This window comes from Phallusia mammillata, chromosome 1, assembly GCF_965637545.1.
Source record: "Phallusia mammillata chromosome 1, kaPhaMamm4.hap1.1, whole genome shotgun sequence".
NCBI classification, from domain to species: Eukaryota; Metazoa; Chordata; class Ascidiacea; order Phlebobranchia; family Ascidiidae; genus Phallusia; species Phallusia mammillata.
Window position 1 is genome coordinate 21,799,758 of NC_137252.1, and position 22,016 is coordinate 21,821,773.

At 38.7% G+C, this 22,016-nt stretch overlaps 2 protein-coding genes across 2 annotated transcripts; one reads left to right on the top strand and one right to left on the bottom strand.

Annotated features, from left to right (window-relative positions):
- Positions 1-719: 719 nt before the first annotated feature.
- LOC145209095 (uncharacterized) lies at positions 720-17,105 on the bottom strand. The gene is made up of 11 exons (XM_080079342.1): positions 17,009-17,105; positions 16,562-16,698; positions 16,226-16,369; positions 8,055-8,156; positions 7,418-7,582; positions 7,057-7,200; positions 5,964-6,125; positions 4,785-4,940; positions 2,919-3,173; positions 2,537-2,745; positions 720-2,465 (listed from the first exon to the last, which is right to left on the bottom strand). The coding sequence occupies exons 1-11, from the start codon at positions 17,103-17,105 to the stop codon at positions 2,192-2,194; spliced, it is 1,845 nt and encodes a 614-aa protein (XP_079935468.1). The 3' UTR covers positions 720-2,191.
- Positions 17,106-17,244: 139 nt separating this feature from the next.
- On the top strand, positions 17,245-20,665 carry LOC145228521 (uncharacterized). Its single transcript, XM_080093599.1, has 3 exons — positions 17,245-17,520; positions 17,782-17,990; positions 19,200-20,665. Exons 1-3 carry the CDS (start codon positions 17,257-17,259, stop codon positions 19,468-19,470), a joined length of 744 nt encoding a protein of 247 aa, XP_079949725.1. The 5' UTR covers positions 17,245-17,256; the 3' UTR covers positions 19,471-20,665.
- Positions 20,666-22,016: the final 1,351 nt, after the last annotated feature.

Genomic DNA, 22,016 nt, shown 5'->3' on the forward strand with positions numbered 1-22,016 from the left:
GATGATGATCACACGATATATCACGTTACCAATGAAAGTTTTTCTGGTGACAGATTCACACAATTCAATCACTGAAGCCCTTTATAAGATTTGAAACATCTTGGTCTGTGCTGCTTTATCCTGATTCACAACTAAACAATGCCGTCGTGGCACAGACAAAGCGGATTGAGTGGTAAATACTAGTTGCGTTAGAAACGGCATTTATGTGCGAATTTGTGGACCGCCACTAGTGGTGTCAAATTACTGCTTTCTGCTTTTCTTTCTGTAGTTTTGGGTTACATGCCAAAAACGTACTAACGGGGTGTCTGTGCTGCTGTACTACGTCTGAATTCCATTCCGTATAAATGTGTTGGGTTGTACGCACGTAAAGGTTGACCACCATCAACATACTACAGAAACCAAACTTTAACAAAATTTTCGCTCAACTGGTGTAATGCTAAACAACAACTAGTATTTTGTTTAGCATTACACCAGTTGAACGAAAATTTTGTTAAATATGCAACCTGGTGGACGAAAAGTCTGTTCAGTATTTCCACAGAAACCAAACGCCAGTCAAAATTTAAATAACCATGTTACGGTCTTGCACGGCTTGCTTCGTCTCCTAAACCATTTTTGGCAACTTTCAAAGCAAACGATAGACACATGTCGCTTGTAAGACACATGTAGCACTGATTTATTGATTAACTATAAAAATCAATAAAATGAATAGATTACCACGCTTTTGAAACTTTAAAGTTGTGTGTTATTTTGCAAAAACGGGTTTGGATGCAAAAACACAAAATCGAATAATCTCAGCAATGACTCCATGAGAAATGGTAAAATAACATCAAAAAAGTGCCTTCAAAATTCTCTTGAGTAAATACGAATAAATTAAATACTAAATCAAACGATAGTAAAGTCTATACCAGGGGTGGGGAACCTGCGGCCTAAAGGCCACATGCGGCCTTTTAGGGCATGAGGTGCGGCCTTCAACGCAAAAATACATTTTAGGATCTTGATACTGCATGCTGCACCCGCCGAAGAAAAATATACGAAAATGTATTTTTTGTGGATTTTGTCTTATCTCCCATTATATTTGATAAGTTCTAGGGCAGCGGTGTTCACTTTCTGTGTGACTACCAAGAGCTCATGGCTATACAGTCTACAATCTTACTTGCGTAACAAAGAAAACAATTGTTTTCGCATAATCTAATTTCTAAGCTTTGTCTGTGATGTCACAAGTTGTCCTTAGATCATTGATAAACAAGCGCATCTACTCGTGAAATAAATCCTGAATGTTGTAGTGAAGGTGGAAATGTAGTGGGAAGTTTATTTATCTTTATTCAGCTTGGAGCGTAATTCCCACGACTTTGCAAGAGAAAATGACACAACGACCATTCCGTAAATCAAAGAGTTTGAACACCACTGTCCTAGGCCTAGGAAATGGTCCATGCGGCCTACACAAGTGTCGATAAAACGTTGAGTGGCCTTTATGAACAAAAAGATTCCCCACCCCTGCTCTATACTTATGCCGCTTTACAGCTTCGCTTGATATGTGATTGATGTTTCTTTAACAAGCTTTTAATAAGGGTTTAAAGCAGCGGTTCCCAAACTGGGGTCCGCGGTCCTTTAGGGGTCCGTAGGGCAATTTTTGGGGGACCGCGAAGCGGTTGAAGTAATTCTATAATCTTTTTTGGCGTCAGTTTGTGCCACTAAATAAGTTTAAATCAAAGTAGAATTGAGAATCGACTGTCTCCATTGCTAAACAATGGCCTTTATTGAATGTTTTTGTCAACTATCAAAAATGCAATTGTTCGCGCACAATCGTAATGTTTTTGTCCTGTTTGTGATGTCATATGCTGTCTTTGGATGATTGTTATGCGCAATTTTGCATAATTAGCTAAAATCCTGCAATCAACTTTAGTTTCATTTAGGCTTAAGGACCGCGAGCCCTCGAAATAATGGCAAAGGGACCGTTTTGAAAAAAATATGAAAAAGTTTGGGAACCACTGGTTTAAAGCAACTATACAAAGGTTGGGAATCGCTGATTCTGCAAAACTGCATAGCCCATTAATGATTTTTGTTGTTATGTTTTTTGTCAAACATCATAATTTCCAACAAAGTGGCCACGAAATAACAGACAGACCTGTCAAGTCTCAAACAAAACATAGTAATGTTTTAAATTAGTCCCGTTTCACTAAAACCTATTTGATTAGTAGCAAACCGAAGCGATGAACTCCTGCGCTGGGATCAGTTGTTTTGTAAACGGAATGTTTCTTTTCAACCTGAAATCCCTTCCTGGGATTAGAGTGGCAGCGTCTTGCTCCCTCAGAGATTTGTCAACTGACAGAAGATCTTGCTTAAACTGGTCAGCCGCATATACAGCAGACTTTTCGGTTACTGGATCAAAGTTGTACTTCACATTAAGCAGTGAGAGGTCCTGGCAAATTCCAGGGATGTAATCGACGAAGCAATTCAGGAAGCACCTTTGTTCAAAAAAAAATTCAAAACAAGCCCACTTGTTAGAAATCACGATTTTAAAGTCGCTTAAACTTACATGGTTCTCATTACATCACTTTCTTTCACCAGCATTTCTGGGTTATTCTTGACCTGCTTGGCACTCAAATTCTTGGTTTTATCCAGTACTTCGTCCCAGTGCTCTACATTGTCAAAAGATTCGAAAGGAAACCGGATTGCAAAACAACCATATTGCCTAGCAAAAAACTTGAGATAGCTTTCATGGTCACAGTAATGTACAACTGCCACCTGCAAAAGACTCAAGGATTAGTGTTTAATCGACGTATGTTTTCCAGTCACATTTGCACGCAATAATTTAAATTAAATGTGTGAATAACTTATCTTTAATTAAGTCATCGATGGGCAAATTAAACAAAATTACCCGATCAATTTAAAGTGTTATTTTTTACCGAAAAGATTACCTGATGAATGAAAGTAGCAATCACTTCAACCATGTCAGCATTTTCAATCCCGGGAACGTGGGTTGCCATCGCTCTTTTCATGTCGTCCCATTCCTCGGTATCAATCAGGTGTTGAACTGATTGAACGTATTTCTTCACTGGTTCATAATAAGATGCCAGAAATTCAAGGTAGGGAATATTCTGGAGTTCTTTGTCCTGGACGTAGTTGGGAGGGAAATGAGGATGCTTCATATCCGAGGAATCAGGATTCTGCTTCTAAAGATGTAATAAGTTACAAAGATTTTGGGACTGGAAAAACGTGCAGTAAACCTCCTGTAATCCGTTTTTTTCTATACTTTACAGTGCTGGTTGATTGGTATAAATTACTTTAATGGAATCAGTACCGACCTTACAAACATACCATTAAACAACGCAATTTTTTGATACGTTATGAAGCATGTTGGCATTAAGTGCCTTAAAAGCACTAGGTGACAAATTACGCAATAAACTGTTACGTCGTTCGCGCAATATTAATGATGTGCATTTGGCGTTTGCAATGATATTAATGACGAGCATTGGCGTTTGCAATGGCAATAACTGCTGACTCAGCAAATTGCTGACTTTTATTGCCTTTGCAAAAGCATGTGCTCCGTTGCGCTACCTATCGGAAATAAGCGGGCTTGTGCCGTGAGTTCTTGTGTTAGTAGTTCTTCCTATAAACAGTGAAAAACAACGTGGCTGTGTAAAGTGAAAAACAATGAATGAGGTGTAACAATTAGCCAACAGTAAGCAGTTGTTATAAATCACCACGTAAATGCAACATGATTTGATGTGCAAATTTGCTATTGAAACGTAAAAATCCGGATTAGAAAATGTTGTAAGGGCATTTTTCCCCATGATTAGGCCAAGATTTTGTTGGGAAAAACATTACAAATCATTTGTTAATAAAGTTTTGTCCGAATTAGGCGAAGATCCGAACTTACAGACTTCCCGTTTAACCAAGGTTTACTGTATTACACACCGTAAGGCGTCCGACTTAACACACGGGTCCGACTTTTGCAAGCTGATTAATTATTTGCGAACAATGCAAACAAGCGACTACCAACACAGGAACTCACACCACAGGCCGACTGATTTCCGATAAGTGGCGCAACGGAGCATAGACCTAATTGGCAACGGCAATTGCGCGGAATCAGCATTTGTCTATTCTTACCTTTGCAAACGGGTATAGCAACTAACACACGAACTAACACCGTGGGTTTGTTACGTTCCGGTAGGTGGCGTAACGGAACATAGGCGTTTGCTGTGGCAATAATGTGCAATTGGAACTTGGCCGAATGGTCTGGCGCGCCTGACCCACATACAGACATAAAAAACCTTGATCGGGATTCGTCCCCGGGGGTGTCCTGGGTTCGAACCCCGTGAAAAAAAAAAAAAAAAAAAAAAAAAAAATGTGTGCAAATGCTGGGGCAGGAACTTGGCCGAATGGTCTGGCGCGCCTGACCCACATACAGACATAAAAAACCTAGATCGAGATTCGTCCCCGGGAGTGTCCTGGGTTCGAACCCCGTGAAAAAAAATGTACAATTCCTGACTCAGCGCAATTGCCATTGACAACGCCTATGCTCCGTCGCGCCACTTAGAATTGTCAAAATTGTTTGGTCAAATTTGTTGGCATTGTTGAGGCATTATCAACCTGGATTTGGGCGCGTTTGGAAGTACATGAATTTGCGTCAAAAAGATCTGAGATGTGGAACTTTAAGTTCTGACTATAAAGAAATACACTGTGACCAAAAACTAAACAACATTTTGTAGACATGGATTATGATCGGGTATCTTGTTTTGAACCAATGCGGGAAAAAATATTCTTTTAACTCGTTTACAAACCTTGCTATTTTCATTGTACTTGTAGTAAAACTGGTGACATTTTCGAGCAATTCCCGCTATGAATTGTTCCAAGTTGATAGGGATTGCCTTCCAAAGGAGGTAATATTGGTCGAAAAAGTTGTGCTTGTTGTCAGTAGATCGGTTCAGTTGTAAAGCCTATGACCGATAAAACAACAATGCTATGATTGCTCCTAGTTTACTTGTGTAACTGTTTAAAGCAATTAAGCTTGTAGCAAATGAATGGATATGCTGCCACGATACCTGGAAAAGGTCCAAATCTTGACGTTTGATTTAAATCAGAGTTGTAAACGGGCTTAAAATTAGAGCACAAAAACCGAATCGTTCGAAAGTTTGATTGATACTCTTTCGCCTTCGGAAGACAACAAAACACAATAGACAATAATGGACAATTGGTCTCTGGAACAAGCCATTTTAGGGCTGTTTGCCATTGGGTTAGGTCCAGCACTTAGGTAGGTAAATTTATTCAAAAAATGCTGAAAGTGTAAAGTCAGACGTGAGTCAGGCCCGTTTTTAAAAAAACAAAAAACAAAAAGAAACCTAAGCCCGAACCCGGCATGAACCTGGCCTGAACCCGGCCCGAACCCGGCCCGAACCCGGCCCGAACCCGGCTTGAACCCGGCCCGAACCCGGCCCGAACCCGGCCCGAACCCGGCCCGAACCCGGCCCGAACCCGGCCCGAACCCGGCCTGAACCCGGCCCGAACCCGGCCCGAACCCGGCCCGAACCCGGCCCGAACCCGGCCCGAACCCGGCCAGAACCCGGCCAGAACCCGGCCCGAACCCGGCCCGAACCCGGCCCGAACCCGGCCTGAACCCGGCCCGAACCCGGCCCGAACCCGGCCTGAACCCGGCCCGAACCCGGCCCGAACCCGGCCCGAACCCGGCCTGAACCCGAAAAGTCTGACCCGATTCACAACTCGGATTTGATGCGCATATGCATAGTGATTGTCGACGTGTTCATACATTTACTAACAAAGTCGTACAGAAAACCAAAACCCCTTAAAATTGTGGTTATGGCTCATGTCTCCATAAACCTTTAAACTACAGAAAGTACTTAGAAAGTTTTTTATTATACGCATAAAATCATCCTGAGTAGTAAATGCAAAGCTTTTGAAGTAAAAGATATAAAGTTGTTTTTAGGTTGCTGTTGGACTTATACCTGATAGTTTATTCGCTCTGTAAAGCGCATGTGCGGTTGAAGCAATCTGCGAAGAAAACTATCTTCAGGGAGAATTCGTTTTGCAATCACTGTAACGGTTGAAGGAAAGACAAAGTGCACGTGGTTGTGACTCAATCCAGGAGCAAAGAACGTCATACACACCTGCGAGAAGTGGTTATAAAGTTACATGTTTAGTAAACTACAAGCCCATTTTGATGGAATTCAGCATTTACAAACTAGTTAGAGGTAATACTAACGGCAGTCCAACACTTGGATAAAATCCGATAAGTGGCGCAAAGAGCACTTACACCCATTTAAAATGATATTTATTTAAAGATGCTGACGATTAAAGCTAATTGGGTCGGGATAAAGGAATTATCATTTAACATACAATAAAAATAACTTTAAAACTTAGTTCCAAACAATTTTTTTAAAACTTACTTCCGAACCCTCCCCATCTTTGGTTGCTAAATAAACATTTCAGCTCTTTGCGTCACCTATCGAAATTTACCTAACGTGGGTCTGCCGTGAGGCATGGTTGTTAGTATTATCTTTACCTCAAGCCATCAAGTATTTGCCAAATGCCGATATGTGGCGCAAAGATCCGAATTATGAAATTAGAAGTTAGAATGGGTTCAGGTCAGAAATTAATTTTTAGTAAGTTTTAAAGTTACTTCTACTGACATTTTATTGTTGCAAAACTGTAAGCCAATCCAAATCGCCCTTACCGTTAGCATTTTGAAAGAAATTTGCTTTTTGCGCTACCTATCGGTTTTAGTAATTTTTCGGCTGTGTGGCGTATTTCTCGTTTTACAAGTCTGTTGTCAAAAACGCTACATAATTGTTAGTTTAAGGTGTGATGCAAATAAATATCAATCGCGTGTTTTGAAGGCGATTTTGCCATGGATTTTAAAAAAGTTACTGATAATCGCAAACAAAAAATCGGCAGTGACAAAATGTTTTGATACATTAACAAAAAGTATTTGTAAATGATAAAGTTAAAAAATGTAGCACACAAAAACGTTCCATGCTGACACTTAAAAAGGTGCTCATGCGTTTTAACACATACAGACCGGTGGAACTATGTACGTACTTGGGCGTGTAACTTAGCCAAGTTCCAGTCAGCTAGTTTTGATTCCGGACAGGGCCAGTTGAGTTCTTGACCTTCCGACATGACAATCCTCATCTTGGTGTGCTCTTTGTTAAAGCAAATTTCCTTACAATCCCAGAAGTAGTTCTGTAAGGATTGATACGGAAAACACAAGGATTATTCTTGATACACAGCGCATGTAGCGATTTTGTTTCTATTAATGCGTTGGTATTTGTTAGCAATTTACTTTTTCACTCCCGTGTTAGTGTTTCTAAGCTTTCAAAAAGTTGTATGAATGTGTCACTGATAAAAGTTATTTCTGATTCGTGTACAAAACAATACACAAAACATTTTTACTACTTACCCGGTAAAGACTATAGGATTCCATTTCGCTCAATGATAATTTGTACATTTGTATGTCATTGTCCCACACAATGGCATGTGCGAATACAGTGTTCATTACGGACGAGAGCAATTCACCTTCTGATGTTAAGCCAGGCTTATGATTTCCAAGGAAAAACCTGGCAGCCTACACAAAATGTCTCTGTATAACACGTATGTACCGGAAATAACGCAATGTGTTATGTCTGCGACTGTCTTGTGGGAGTCTATGAGCGCATGAAATACATAAACCTGTTAATAACCGTTCACAGCAACATCGCCACTTTAATTAAAATAACGTTTTTGGCTAATATAGTGTATTTTATAGTTTGTTTTTTTGGCTTTTTTAGTTTGCATAGGCTAAATCTAAATGTCCCTATAGTATTTGTGTGGCTAAACAAGGGGCTATATTCTCTCAAACAGGGGTCAGCAACCTTTTTTACTGCAGACCGGTTTGACACTAAATTTTTCTATCGCGGGGCCGTCCTACAAAAACCACAAATGTTCAGCACTGAAAACTAGTTATTACAACTTTCATTCAACGTGAACCTTAAGCAAGCTAAAACATCACTAGTATGTGCCATATCACTTGGAAAATTTACGCAAACACACTGTTTTACCTCCCATGGTGTCCACACTGCCATGCGAAATAGATAGAGTGGGCTGCGATACTTCAAGAACTGATATTCTTCCAGGGTCGAAACGTTAGTGATATCAGAGATCTGAAAATTTAGATGCGTTAGCCGTTGACATTCGTACACATCAGTGGCGCAAATCCATTGCAAATATTCGGAGGACTTATTTGCCTCATACATTGTGTAAAGGTTGTCTTAACCATTGGTGAAATGTAATGACGTCACGATACGCAACACGAAATTCAAGAACCCGGCTAGAACCCAAATCGTTTTTGAGAAGCTCGTTTAGGCCCAAAAGTTTAATTGACAGGCCTATAATAAAGCAGGTATATACAATGGACTATAATAGGCATAAAAGCAAACCGGTAGTTTAATGTTAGTTTGTCTGTTTCGTTCGTTGTCTTTTTTGGGTAATTAACTCACAATTTTGCCAGAACAACCTAAAAGTGGTTGTCTTGCCGCACTTACTGCGTTTCTGTAGCAAATCTTTCCCACTGTCGGCACCATTGTACATTTATACCCAGTCGCCAACTTCAACTTGAGAATCATGGCCTTCAAAGTCACCAGCAATAAGCCAACGACCAACAGCGGTAAGTAAGGAATAAACAGCAGAAAGGTTAAAGCAAATTCCACCAACAACTTTTTAATCCTTAGCATTTTCACAATTTTTGACTTGGGTAGTCTGGTAGAGTATTTAGAAAACCTGAAATCCGCACTAAACAGAAAGCAATAACTCATCTTGTGTTTTTTTTAATCAGTACTTGCAAAAGCTTACGGATGTAATTATATGTAATATTGGTGTATTCCGTGCGAACGGATTAAACAAAAACTTATGCCACTGGCAACAAATTTGAATTTCGCTGTTTCAATTTCGTTGTGACAAAGGTAAGTTCAATCTGATTCTGACTCAACCTTTGGTGTTAAACTAAGCTAAAAAATATACAACGATATAACAGACAATTTCGTGGTTTGTCCCAATTTAAACCAACTATCTATAAAGTACCGTAACAATCGTACAGAAGGGGTAAACTGATGGACCAAGCAAAGTATTAGCGGACTTCATCCAATAAGAATGCACTGCTGCTGCACCTCTGAACGAGCTGATTATGTTTCAGCTGTAGCGGCGTTTTATGTACATTAACATGGTGATATTTGTGCACGCAATATGATATAAACAGATCGCTGCTAGGCAAACCAAAGGAGACAACATGAATTTGCATGAAAATTGGCACCTACATGGCTACAGCAACACTTCCATTTTATGTTCTTCCCATGTTAAGAATCCGGTACATTTTTGTGTGATTAAGCGAGCGTTATAGAATCGGTCACCAACTACCTATTAACCATTAGGCACGCTTTTATTTTAGGCTTTAAATTGGCAGATTCCGTTTGTATGATAGCATTTTTCGGAAAAAAATGTGTTTTGATACCTGACTTGAAAAAAATGCGTTTAGAAGAAAAGTAACCTGCCTTTCAACGTTTGCTGGACAAACGCAAGCCTTCGGCTATAATGTTTAAATCAACAATATTAAACACTGTGCGTATTCTTCTTACCTACTGTCCCTTCTAAACGTCTGATCACCTGTTATCTATTGTCTGTTATGCTATTAAATAGGATATGTCGAATGATATTTAATGTCTTGTCAGCTGCGGAGAGAAACACAGTAAACAGAATTTACCGGCGCTGAAGATCGGACTTTTTCGTGTTTTAATGCCACCTGCACATTGTTGTGATTTGGTTAAAGCTGTCGTTCGGAGGAAATTAGTTTGGGTTTGTCCTTAAATAAACTGGCCTTAAATAACCCCACCTGGAAATGCAGAGGAAATGGAAACGAGTTGCCAAGAACGTCACTTGGCACTAGCAAGCTGTGTAAACTTGAGTTCAGTAGATCATCAATAAATGTTATTAATCACGGGGGCGGGTGACAGATGTTACTAAATTACCAGATAGCAGGTAATTGGTATAACCAATCAAATCAGCCTAAAGGTTCCTCAAAATCAAAAAATACAACGTAACAGAACGTGACCCGTGTTTCAAAGTATCAGCACCTTGGAATGAATAAAATAGAAGGAAATCCACTTTTAGTGTCTGACATGAACTGTTGTTCGACACCAAAGTTAAAAGCAGGTCGACAATTTTAACTTTACAAACAGTGTTTACCCAAATCGTGCTCAGCAGCAAAACCTAGAATAAAACAACGCCGGTGACTAACCACACGATACGAAATTAAATAATTTGGAAATTTATGTTGACATAGTTCCGTATCGATAAGCGGGGGTAATACAGCGAAACGCATCACGAAAAACTTAAAAGTGAGGAAGTCGTTTGTTAAAAGTCAGGACACTCCTTTCCTGTACGACCGCTTGAAATAGACTGAAATCCAACTGAGAATAAAAATGCTTTCAATTACCGTTAACCAATTTTACCATCGCATAATATAAGGGCGCGTTTTGCTAAATTTCAATAACCGCGACGTGTATTATAAAGCGTGTAATAAAGGGAAAAACTGATCTAAGTATTTTTAAACACTGCAAAAACAATCCTGTCACTGAGACGACAACCACAGTTCTACATTGAAAAATATGACTGAAAACAAATGTCACATAGCAAAGCAGAATACAGAATCAGCAGTAATACACGAGGTGTGAAAGCAAGAGTTGTCTTGCAGTTAGAGCGCGGAAAAAAGATGTGTAAGTGCCCTGCGATAATTAGCGTTTTACTTGAATCTCGTGCCATGTTTTTCTGGTAGCTTGGGGGCTTAAAATACACATCCAAAACACCCGCATAGCGCGTGGTGCCCGCAAAACTCAACGCTAATTTTCCGAAACACAGCAGAGAGAAGACAATTCAAACGTACTGTTACGCCACAGGGGAGGGTGGCAATGTGGTTCAATTATACACGTGATGTGACGTAGGTATACGCTTGAGTACTTTAAGCTTGTTCGCACCAGGTTCTATAGAACCGTCTCATGTACGGATTTTTGTAAGATCAGCGAACCGGTTAGCATTACTGGTTACTGTCTATGGACTTTTTGTAACAGAACCGGCTGAAGAATATGGCTTTTGTGATAGAACCGGCTGACAAAAAAATTGAATCCTACCATATGGATAGCGAAGTTGGGTCGCCTGTTTTTGTAACAAAAAATTTGCAAAATATTTGTGGGTCGTAGTAAACTACAAAATTAAACGTTTCAAATATTTAAGTAGCGTCAAAAGTTTGGAAACAATTGACAAAAACCAGTGATGAAATCGCAACTATTTGTGCACCTTGGTGTACTGTTTGGTAAATTATATCTAATAAACCATTTCGGACTAATCCAAAAAGGAAAACAATAATTTGATGGACCCGTCGTTGTGCACCAAAATTTTTCTACAAACGCAAACACGTTTCACAAGATCCCAATTATCAGACAACGCACTCGCACTACTGGTAAGCCACGTTGTCAAAAAAATTATAAACTAAAAAAAGGAAACTTAGTTAATTTGAAAGTTGGATTTTCGTTTCACAGTTGCATTTACTTTATTAGCTTCCATACCCTTTGTAGAATGAGAAAGTATCTCTTAGTATCATGTTCTCTAGTACAATTGATTATCTCAACTGATAAGATTTTACCACGCACAAAATTGCCGTCGAACTAAAACGTGCAGTCCAGTGGTTCTCAAACTGTGGTACGCGTACCACTAGTGGTACGCCGGAACTTTTCAGGTGGTACGCGAGTAGCTTTCTGTCATACCTGATTTAAGTCCAATCTAAAATTGCAACTCAACTGACCCAACTGATACTGGTTTGGGGAGCACTGGTTTGGGCGAAACTCGTGTCTTGAACAATCTTTTGAAATTGCTAAATTTGCTAGTCAGGGCGAGAAAATGGGCTTATTTTTTAGTCTATTTATTCAAACAGGGTTAAAGTTAGGTGGTACGCAGCGATAGAGAAAGTTGTCAGGTGCTACGCTGTCCGTGTAAGATTGAGAACCACTGGTTGTAGTCGAACCATTGTATGGGACGCCACAGAACAGAAGTTCCTAAACGGAAGGATTACTCCTAGGATTACAAATTCTGAGATGAAAACAAGACAAAAAAGGTTAAGGCCAGGAACTTGTTAGTCGAAGCCTGTCTAAGAAAAACTACTGAGTGTGATGACATAACCTATTCTTGCAGATAACCTATTCGATTACGACATGTCACAAAGCAGGCAACGAACTGGTACGATTACTTTCCCAGAGAGGATAATACTCAGAACACCGGTCATTGAATTTGTGTTGGTGTTGCACGGATGGTTGCCAAATATTTCAGGAAGCCAGTCGTGTGTAGAGAACATCGCGTACGAAGGGCAGTTTTCTAAACACGCAAGGTTTAGGGCAGGGTGCACAACCTGCGGCCGTACGGCCACATGCGGCCGCAAATACGAGTTTGTGCGCCCGTGAACATGTTTATTAAAATATATGCACTGGCGGCCGTAGCCTAAATAAAACTCATGTGCTAAATATTTTCATTTTCAAACTGCTAATCCGATTTTGTGGGACTGAAAAGAGTATTAGTAGCCAGATGCGTCAGACTTTTTGTACGCCTATTATGTGCAAAGAATGCGAAAAAACAAGTTCCATAAGCTTCACAGTATGGATTATGACGTCATAAACAGTTAGGTTGATCTTTACACTGTATAGTGCAGGGTTGCCAGGTGGCCTAAAAATCGGACAAAAAACGATAAATTGGCCTAATTTCACATGCAGTGTCCGACGCCTAAAAATCATTAGGACATTTAGTTTTTTGTCCTAATATGTCCGAATTTTGCTGATTGAATAACTTTTTGTCTCCTTCCTATTTTTTGAAGGTTGCAAACCTTTTTTTACGACAAAACGTGGTTTAAAAGTGCAACTTGTTTTGGTTAGTACCTTGTTTATGACATTAAACACATAATTGTCTGCCAGTGAATGTTTGGCCATTGCATTGTACAATGCAATTGTATTGTGATAAATGGGTATCTAAGGTGATATGAAGCAACAAGTTGACGAAACACTTTCAAACGCTGCGAAACCAATGATAAACCCAATTGCAACGTGTTGCAATTGTCAACTAGATATTATCAAACATATCGTTGTTTTCGAACATGGGAAGTTTGTTGTGCTTTAAGTTTGGATTTCCGTTCTTGTGGTTGCACGCATAAGTGACGTCATATTTTACGTCCGCCGCTTTGCATTTGTGTAAAACTCGGCGCTTATGAGTTTAGGGAACGTAAACGCACAAAAAATGGCAGTTGGCACCTCGATATTGATACTTTGTTAGCAATTATACGCTCTCGTTTTTTTTGTCCTAAAATGTCCGATTTTCAGACAAATACTGTCCGAATCCAGCTGACAGTACCTGGCAACCCTGGTACAGTGTAGTCAGTGCATCAAGTTGATCAGGATTTTTTTGGGCGCTGTTAGATCGTATATATATGATATAAAACAATTTCTTTACATTCAGAATTTTAAAACAAAAACAAAGCAGGTAAGTGGGGGCTATTGGTGAAATAAGGATCTGCGATGCGGCCGTCGTAGCGAAAAGGATGTGCACCCCTGGTGTAGGACAACAAAGTAGCAAAATATACATTAAACAAGCATTAAAAAGGGTGAAAAAGATCGTCGATCGTAGCTTTTGTGATGACGAATAAACAGTTGAGTTGCAAGCTTAGATTTTCATCATCAGTATTATAATGTTACTTTGCAGATTGCAAACTTGTTTATGGGACATTTTTTGTTCTAGGTACCGCTAAACAGATGCCGGGTTTGTGCTTGTTATGTTCGATGATTTGACTGAGCATATTGGTGCCATAAGCCTGTTGTGTTTGATGTCCGTGCCAACAGTTTGTTGACAAAGGTTGACACAGTTTCTTACCCATACCTAGTTTGACGATGATAAAGCAGGAAATATTACGAAACCTGATTCATGAGCACAAAAATATGTTGGTGAAATCGAATGTCAGAAGTTTTAAGCTGTTTTGTCCCAGCGTGAGGGTTTCAGTTAATGTTATTGTCAAACCACGAAACACAGACTTAAAATGTTCAAATTTTATGGCGCACACTTTCTGGGCGCATTTGTTTTTTATTTGTACAATGCGCAATTTAACTAGTTTGCAAGTCACTTTGTGATTGTAACTAGGCTACCTACCATGTGTGGATAATCTGAATGCATTCATACATCAGCCGGTACCAGGCTTTTCAAACAGGCTGAACGCCGAATTCTTCAGATTTTATTTCTGGACAACTGGCATTTGGTTCTTTGGAACTCTAAGTTTTCTTGAGTATCGTGTGTTTGTGTGTTAAAACATTTAGATGCACTTTTTTCAACGTTTGTAGTGATTTATAGTTTAAGGTGGCTTATTGAAATCAACCTCGGAGACACATATTGTATCATTTGCAGGAGCTTCCAAGAAAATAGAAATGAACACGTTCCTAAAAACGCTTTCTATTTATGTTTTGTCGGTGTTTTTCTTCATACCATATATACCGTTTGTTGTTGGTGGGTTAGTGGTAATCACCGCAAAGTGCTGCATCCTGAAATTGAAACTGTTGACGGGTGTTGGTTGACAGCAAACAGGAAGTCTGGGAAAGATAAACTACAAATATCCGGTAAGTTATTCTGTGTTTGCACTTTGATATACATGTTCCTGCAAAAGTTTACCATGCATGATCAGTATTTACAATGTTACTGTACTTTGCAAACATGACATTTACCGTTAAACAGACGCCTGGTTTGTGATTGTCATGTTCGATGATTTGACTGACCATTTTGGTGCCATAAGCCTGTTGTGTTTTATATCCGATAGTTTCTTATCGAGACCTGGTTTGACGATCGATATCCTGGTTGATGTTCCTGCAATAGTTTATTGTGTGTTGGGACGCAAGTATAATTGCTGCATAACGATTGATGAATTATCAGATGACTGTATGTTGATTTATCGTTCTACTTTCGAACGCACTGGCGGAAAATAAGGGAAAATAAGAAACTGAACTTAAACATCCTTTTGTTTTAAGATTTCAGAAATTACAAGGGTTGCTGACAACGAGGAATTGCAATTTTTAAAATTTCGATCACCGTTGTACCTTTTTAGAATGACTGTATGGGCTGCAAGAGAGGTAAAAAAACAAAAAAACACTCCTTTTAAATTGACTGGTGAAAACTTAAGCCACGACTCATAAGTTTCATGTCATCTGCTATTCTCGGATACAACGAACGGTTGTTTTGTTGTTGGATAGACTAAAACCTTTGCAAAAAGTACTTTTACCATCTGAACACTTATACTGCATTAGTGCATTACCAAGTAAATACGACAGTACATGTTTCAACATCCTTTGAGGCCAAATGTTCACGCACATGTGTGTTTTATAGATTGCGAAATATTGGCTTGGTTATCAAAATGTCAACGTCATTTCCGAAGAAGAACTCATATTCATCCTCACCAACACACTTTTTGCTCATTCGTTGCAGTATGACAGAGAAATGCAAATGTACAAAATGGTTTTTGAGGGTCTGGAAAACTTTAATCTTTACAAGGTATGGCAGTTTACCTGCAACAGTAAAGATGGAAAATAGCGTAAACACTTCAAGATTATACTGTTTGCCAAAACGGACTGCAAGTTTCATATCTTGTTTATGGTAATAATGCTTTGTTATGTAGTTAAAACGTGCATGTGTCTAGGCATGCACAAAAGGCAATGTTTACGAAGTCTTTGTTTCATCAATACGATAGTTGATGAACAATACCACGGGCTTATATATTTCTTTGTTTTTTTTTAGAATTACTATTGGGATGTGCGTGAGATCCGTTTTAACAAGGAACACACAAAAATGACGATCGTATTAAAAGGTGGCAATACAGCGCATTGGCCTTGTCCTGAATCAAAAATGTGTGATTGGAATTTGGCTAAGCTACATGCACAGGTACGGAAACCTTTACAAACCATAGTTCCTAGATGCTTAAAATAGGCAAAAGTGGTTTAAAGATTTGGCGTTTTTTCCTGAGTTAGGTTAAGATCACTACATGAGCAAACACTGTTACCTTAAACTGTTGCATGATAGTGGTTTAATTTATAAACTGTAATCGCTCTTTTGCTCGATTCTAATGTAAATACTTGGCTTGCAAGATTGACCATACATTTTAGGTTGGGCTTACCTTTAGTGCACCTGGTTTGAGCCACACGCATGTACATTTTGTGTTTCCATCCACAATGACAGTGGTTGCCAAAACCGTTCTGCCTCCTGACAGCTTTTTACGTCGATTGCTTGACCCCCATCTTCGTTTCACTGAACGTATCAATTATCAGGTAACTTGACGTGATTGGCACTTAGCTTTGCTGAGGAGAACGTCTGCTTAAAGTTTGTAATCTCTTTTTAGGCTATCGTAACAAGTTGCTAAATAAAAGACGAATCATAATGAAATGTATTGATATGACCCCAAACATGCTAAAATACGGGACTTGGGTAAAGTTTTCATTCATTCGATTAGTACTATGCTGCCATAACCCTTTGATCTCTTGCGTTCATTCAAGCCAGAATCTTGAGCGGCCGTGTCACGACGCAGTAGAACTTGATTTGTCGGTACAAACAAAGCACCAGTTACCGAAAAGAATGTGCAGATTTGTTTGCCTGTGTATTATTTATGTGTTTTAGATTTTGGCAAACAGTATTTACTCTCACTTCTACTTTTTTGTACTTTAATTTAGCGTTTAATCTTATTTGTTACAAACTTGCCATTGCTGACAATGCTTTGCTTGAAGCCCAGTTACAATCGTCAAAAAATACTGTGATGTGAAAAACCAAACAATTACGTTGTTGAGGCGCTTGTGGCTTGTGCGTTGGTTGATTTAAGCCTTAGGGTATTTAAAAGCTTTAGGCACCAACCATCGCTTATTTGACAGGCATTAAACATGAATATTTCTACGGATAATAAGCAAACCTTTCTCGACAAGTATTACTTCTTGTGGAAAGTGATTCCTGTCAACAAGGAGCAATTTGTGGAAGGGGTCGTCCGAAAATGCCACCAGCATTATCATGAGTATCTTAAATCAGACGAAAATCAGGTACTTTATTGATTTGTAGAAATATTTCTTACACCAAACACTTACGTTTTTTAAGGTACCATCATGTTTTTTTTTTAATCAAAGCCTTATTTTTTTTTAAAAAACGGGGAACAAACTTAAACTAATGGTATTTTTAAAGGACGAAGATTCTTTGGTTTTCCCACACCCCCATTTTCCACCATCGTTTATTCAGCACAAAAAGTACAGGGAAATACCCTATTTAGCCTTCATTGCTGCTTACTACGAACCAGTAAGAAAGTTTGTGAATTCCGTTTCGCACCTAATTTCACCAGAAGAATGGAAAAATATGTTAAACGCAATGGCAAGACACGTACCTGGAATTGAACAAGCCGATATGGTGGATGTCATCGCAACCTTTATTCACACGGTAATTTGCACTATAGTGCATTATCCTTTAGTTTATTCTTATAGCTAATCTGGCCCGTAATTAAGCACTTTGCGACAAACAAAACATCATAACGTTTCGGAAATTATAGACGAACTGTGTTGAGTCTGTTTGCTCATTGGGCATAATTTTAGTTTTTTTGTTTAACTTATTTCTGCATGTTTGGGTTTAATTAGAAATGTTTTTTTCTGTATACATACAGATTTTTATGTTATTATGCTCTTCGATTGTTCATTTTTACAGGTTGCCGTTGTTCACTATTGTGACCACATTACATTTGCTCGGTACTTCGCCGTAAAGTATGCCTGTATGGAATTTCGTTATCCATACGAATCTTTTGATAATGAAGAACACTGGAATGAGATTCTTGCAGATCACCCCCAACTGACCTTAGATAAAGTTATAAACAATCCCGCTTTACTGATGAAGAAGATAAATGTAACTAGAACCAGGTATAAGAAACATGGTATATGTGTCCCAGAGTGTTTTTGGGACTTTATCTTATTAGTTATGTAAATCTAACAAGTAAAAGATAAAACTAAAATGTTTGTTCTCAAAACTGTTCGTCAGGCATATTTTACCTTTATTTCAACCGCTTCGCAATGTTAGTAATTGTGTAATAGTAACACCAACCCATAATTCAACACAATGAATAACTGTTTAGATTATGTATACTGTCACGTTCCCGTTTTCACGGGTACGCAAAAGTTTGGGACTGACTATCGGAAGTTCCTTAACAGCTAACGCTCGTGTACTCTGATCGGCAGCAAACCTTTTCCTTTTACATTTATTCACGTCCAACCACACGTAATCAAAACAACAAACAAACAATCCAGCACTACTTTTCAGTTATCTCTCAATTCTATCTTCTTCTCTATCTCTTAAATCGTTAGATGGGGGCGCTTGTATATCTTATATTACAAAGATCGGGAAAAAAGGCTTTAACTCGCTATGACGATTTCCTTCAGATAAAACAATGAACACTGCAACGGGCAACGGCGACGCGATAAAACTGGCACACTATAACAATGACAACACCATAGCGCCTGCAACGATAGACTCTAGACCAGTGGTTCTTAACCTATTTGGTGCGGTTTCCCATTAAAGTAAATCACCAAGTTCAAATTCCCCCCTCTGTTATTTTTATAATAATGTTTTGTGCCAAACATTAACAAAAAAATTATTCTTTAATCGAAATAATTTTGTGAAGCGATTTGGTCGGGACCTTAAAGGTATACTGCGATTTTATTTAGTTTGATTAGTGATTTCTTGAGAAAGTAATATCGTGTGGAATTTTGAAAAATCTCCGGTGCTTGCATTAGTCATTTATTGCATCACAATCAACAGATCAAATGCATAACAAAGTCATTTGACACTTTTAGTAATACCTGTGACGTAACAAACGAATTTTGGATTTTTATGCGCCTTGCAAAACTAGATGTAGTTAATCTTACATGTTGTTGCGGAAAATATCGTATTAAATTAACTTTCAATGGTTAATTTCAACTAGAATATTTGTGACATATACCCATACAAACAAGGAACACACTTCGCTCGTTTTTGGAAGAATGACTGGTGTCCATTTTGTTGCGGTCGCTTTTAGCACATACAACGATTTTATACCTTTGCTAATTTAGGTTTTGTTCAACTTGTTTTATCAGAATTTTTGCAAACATTTTCGTCGATTACATCCCTGATTTGTTCCATGACTTGAGCCTCCTGGGTGTGAAGTACGACTTCGACTCTAACACCGAGGAACGAGCCGTCAAGGCGGCCAACCAGTTTATGAAGGATCTGATTGCGGTTGACCAATCACAAAAGAATCAGGAGGCACCGGCCCTAATTCCCGGTAGGGACGGATCGAAAACCGGTTTGCCCCAAAATTTGCAACTAATTCCTGTGCAAGATTTTATAGCTTCAGTTTGCTTTTAGCTATTATAAAAAACGCTTGTAACAAAGCGTACAAAATTGTATAACAACCAAAATTAAGCGTATAACCAAAAAATTGTCAGCGGAGACCCGAACACGATGTTTTTAAAATCCCGAATTGGACCCAAAAGTTAAATATTCCGGGGTTGTATTACGACCCAATGAAATCAAGTGTAAAGTCAAGGCTTTATTAAACTTAAGCCCGTAACCGACCCGAAAGGCCCGGCCCGATTTACAACTTTTGGGTCCATCCAACTTTACAACTTACACGCTTAAACATTTATTATGGATTAATTAAGACGTATATTAAGTTGACTAAACCACTAACAAAAAAGGTTTTCATTTGTCTTCGAACGTGCTTCAGGATGTCACAAAAGAAGTTTATTTGCTTTATAGCTCACTCACCTTTTCAAAGACGTTAAGCCCTTATGTAAGGGTTCGGCTTCGGCTACCTTCGGGCCAAACAGTTGGTTTCGATACGAATCTTTTGAGGTAGATTTTTTTGCATCACTACAAATAATTACGCAATCTTGCATTTTGGGTAAAGGTCAGTGGTGGGATTCAGCCGGTTCGCACCGGTTCTATAGGACCGTCCCAGGAAATTTTATGAGATCAACGAACCGTTTAGCATTACCGGTTACTGTCAAAGGACTTGTTGTGACAGAACCGGTTGAAAAATACGACTTTTGTGATAGAACCGGCTGACAAAAAATTTGAATCCCACCACTGGTAAAGGTTACATTTAGTATCCCAATGTCCGTGCAATAATTTACACAAATAACTACAAATAAGATACAATTCGTTGCGGAAGCAAATTATTATGCTTATAATCGTTGCTGGGCACTTGGAAGGTTATGTTAGTTTTGTTAATGTGTACGGTATTGTGCGATGTTAAAACTTACTCCATTACCAAGTTTCTTTTATTGACAGCTTAACGTTACCGTGTTCGACTTATTAGTCGTTGGCGCTGTAATCCTTATCTAAAATTATTGTTTCACCTATTCTATCTATTTGCAGGATCTAAGTTAACTATATCTAAGTTAAGTTGCTCATTTTTCTGTTAAAATAATCGTTTCGTTCACAAACACTCTCATATTTTATTTGTCGTTTATTAATTAATAGCCGTTTATTTGTCGATTTTTTTTTGGTTGTAAAAAATGTCGGTCTTAGTTGGTCTTAATTTTTATGAATTTTACTGTTTCACTAAACACTAAACAATAACAATAAACGGACACTAATATATATGTTTGGGCTTGTTTGCAATGATCACTTTTAAAGTATTATGTAGCCCAGCGGTTCCCAAACTGGGGTCCGCGGTCCTTTAGGGGTCCGTGAGGCAATTTTGGGGGACCGCGAAGCGGTTGAAGTAATTCTATAATCTTATTTGGCGTCAGTTTGTACCACTAAATAAGTTTAAATCAAAGTAGAATTGAGAATCGACTGTCTCCATAGCTAAACAATGGCCTTTATTAAATGACAACTGTCAAAAATGCAATTGTTCGCGCACAATCGTAATGATTTTGTCCTGTTTGTGATGTCACATGCTGTCTTTGGATGATTGTTATGCGCAATTTTGCATAACTAGCTAAAATCATGCAATCAACTTTCGTTTTTATGTAATACACATTGAGGCTTAAGGACCGCGAGCCCTCGAAATAATGGCAAAGAGACCGTTTTGAAAAAAATATGAAAAAGTTTGGGAACCACTGATGTAGCCAGTCTAGAAAAGCTAGAAACTTACTGCATACAAATACCATGCGCCATCCTGCAAAAGTCGTGGTAATATCCAAAAAAGCTTACACGAAACCGACCACGTATAGCAGCTTTGGAAACTGATGTATTTTGCCTCGAGGTGAAATTTCGATCTCGTTGTCGGGTCGTCTTTCAAAAGATTTAGATAAAGTTGTGTGATAAAGAAGTATTAGGCTCCTTGTGCTTGTTTGATAATAATGCAACCAAAATTTACGTATTTGTAGCGGTCACGTGCTTTCAAACCATCAGTTTGGCATTTTGGTTTGGCTAAGCATTAAGTAATGGAAAATTTTAACTTTGCAAGCATGACTTTTTGTTTCATGGAAATTCTATGCTACTGTAACTTTACTGTTCCATGTGTCCTCATGATTCAGTAACTATTGGAAGTACATATTCAGTGTTGTTGTTACATGTTCCCGTCTTCCTGATATGTTCCAACAGCCTGACCATAAGATAGGCTGTTGCGTCAAACCGGGTGAAATAGTTGTGCAATCCATTGCAGTGCTGCATATCTTTGCAAGCGTTTAACTTAAAACAAACTAATAACTGATGTGAGTAAAAGAAGGTACTGTTTTGGAATGATCGCATGAAAAACGAGTATCAGTTTAAAAGCAAATGTTTTATCGTTGATCTTTCTCTTTTCCACCGTTTACTTTCCTTGAGACAAATGCGAGACTTGATGTGTGTTGCGTAACCAGAATAAAAGACAAGAACTAAATTGATCTTTTGTGGATCATGGCGGCTCTATGCAGCAAGCGTTAAGAATCGTAATAATAAACTTACTCGCTACTGCAGAC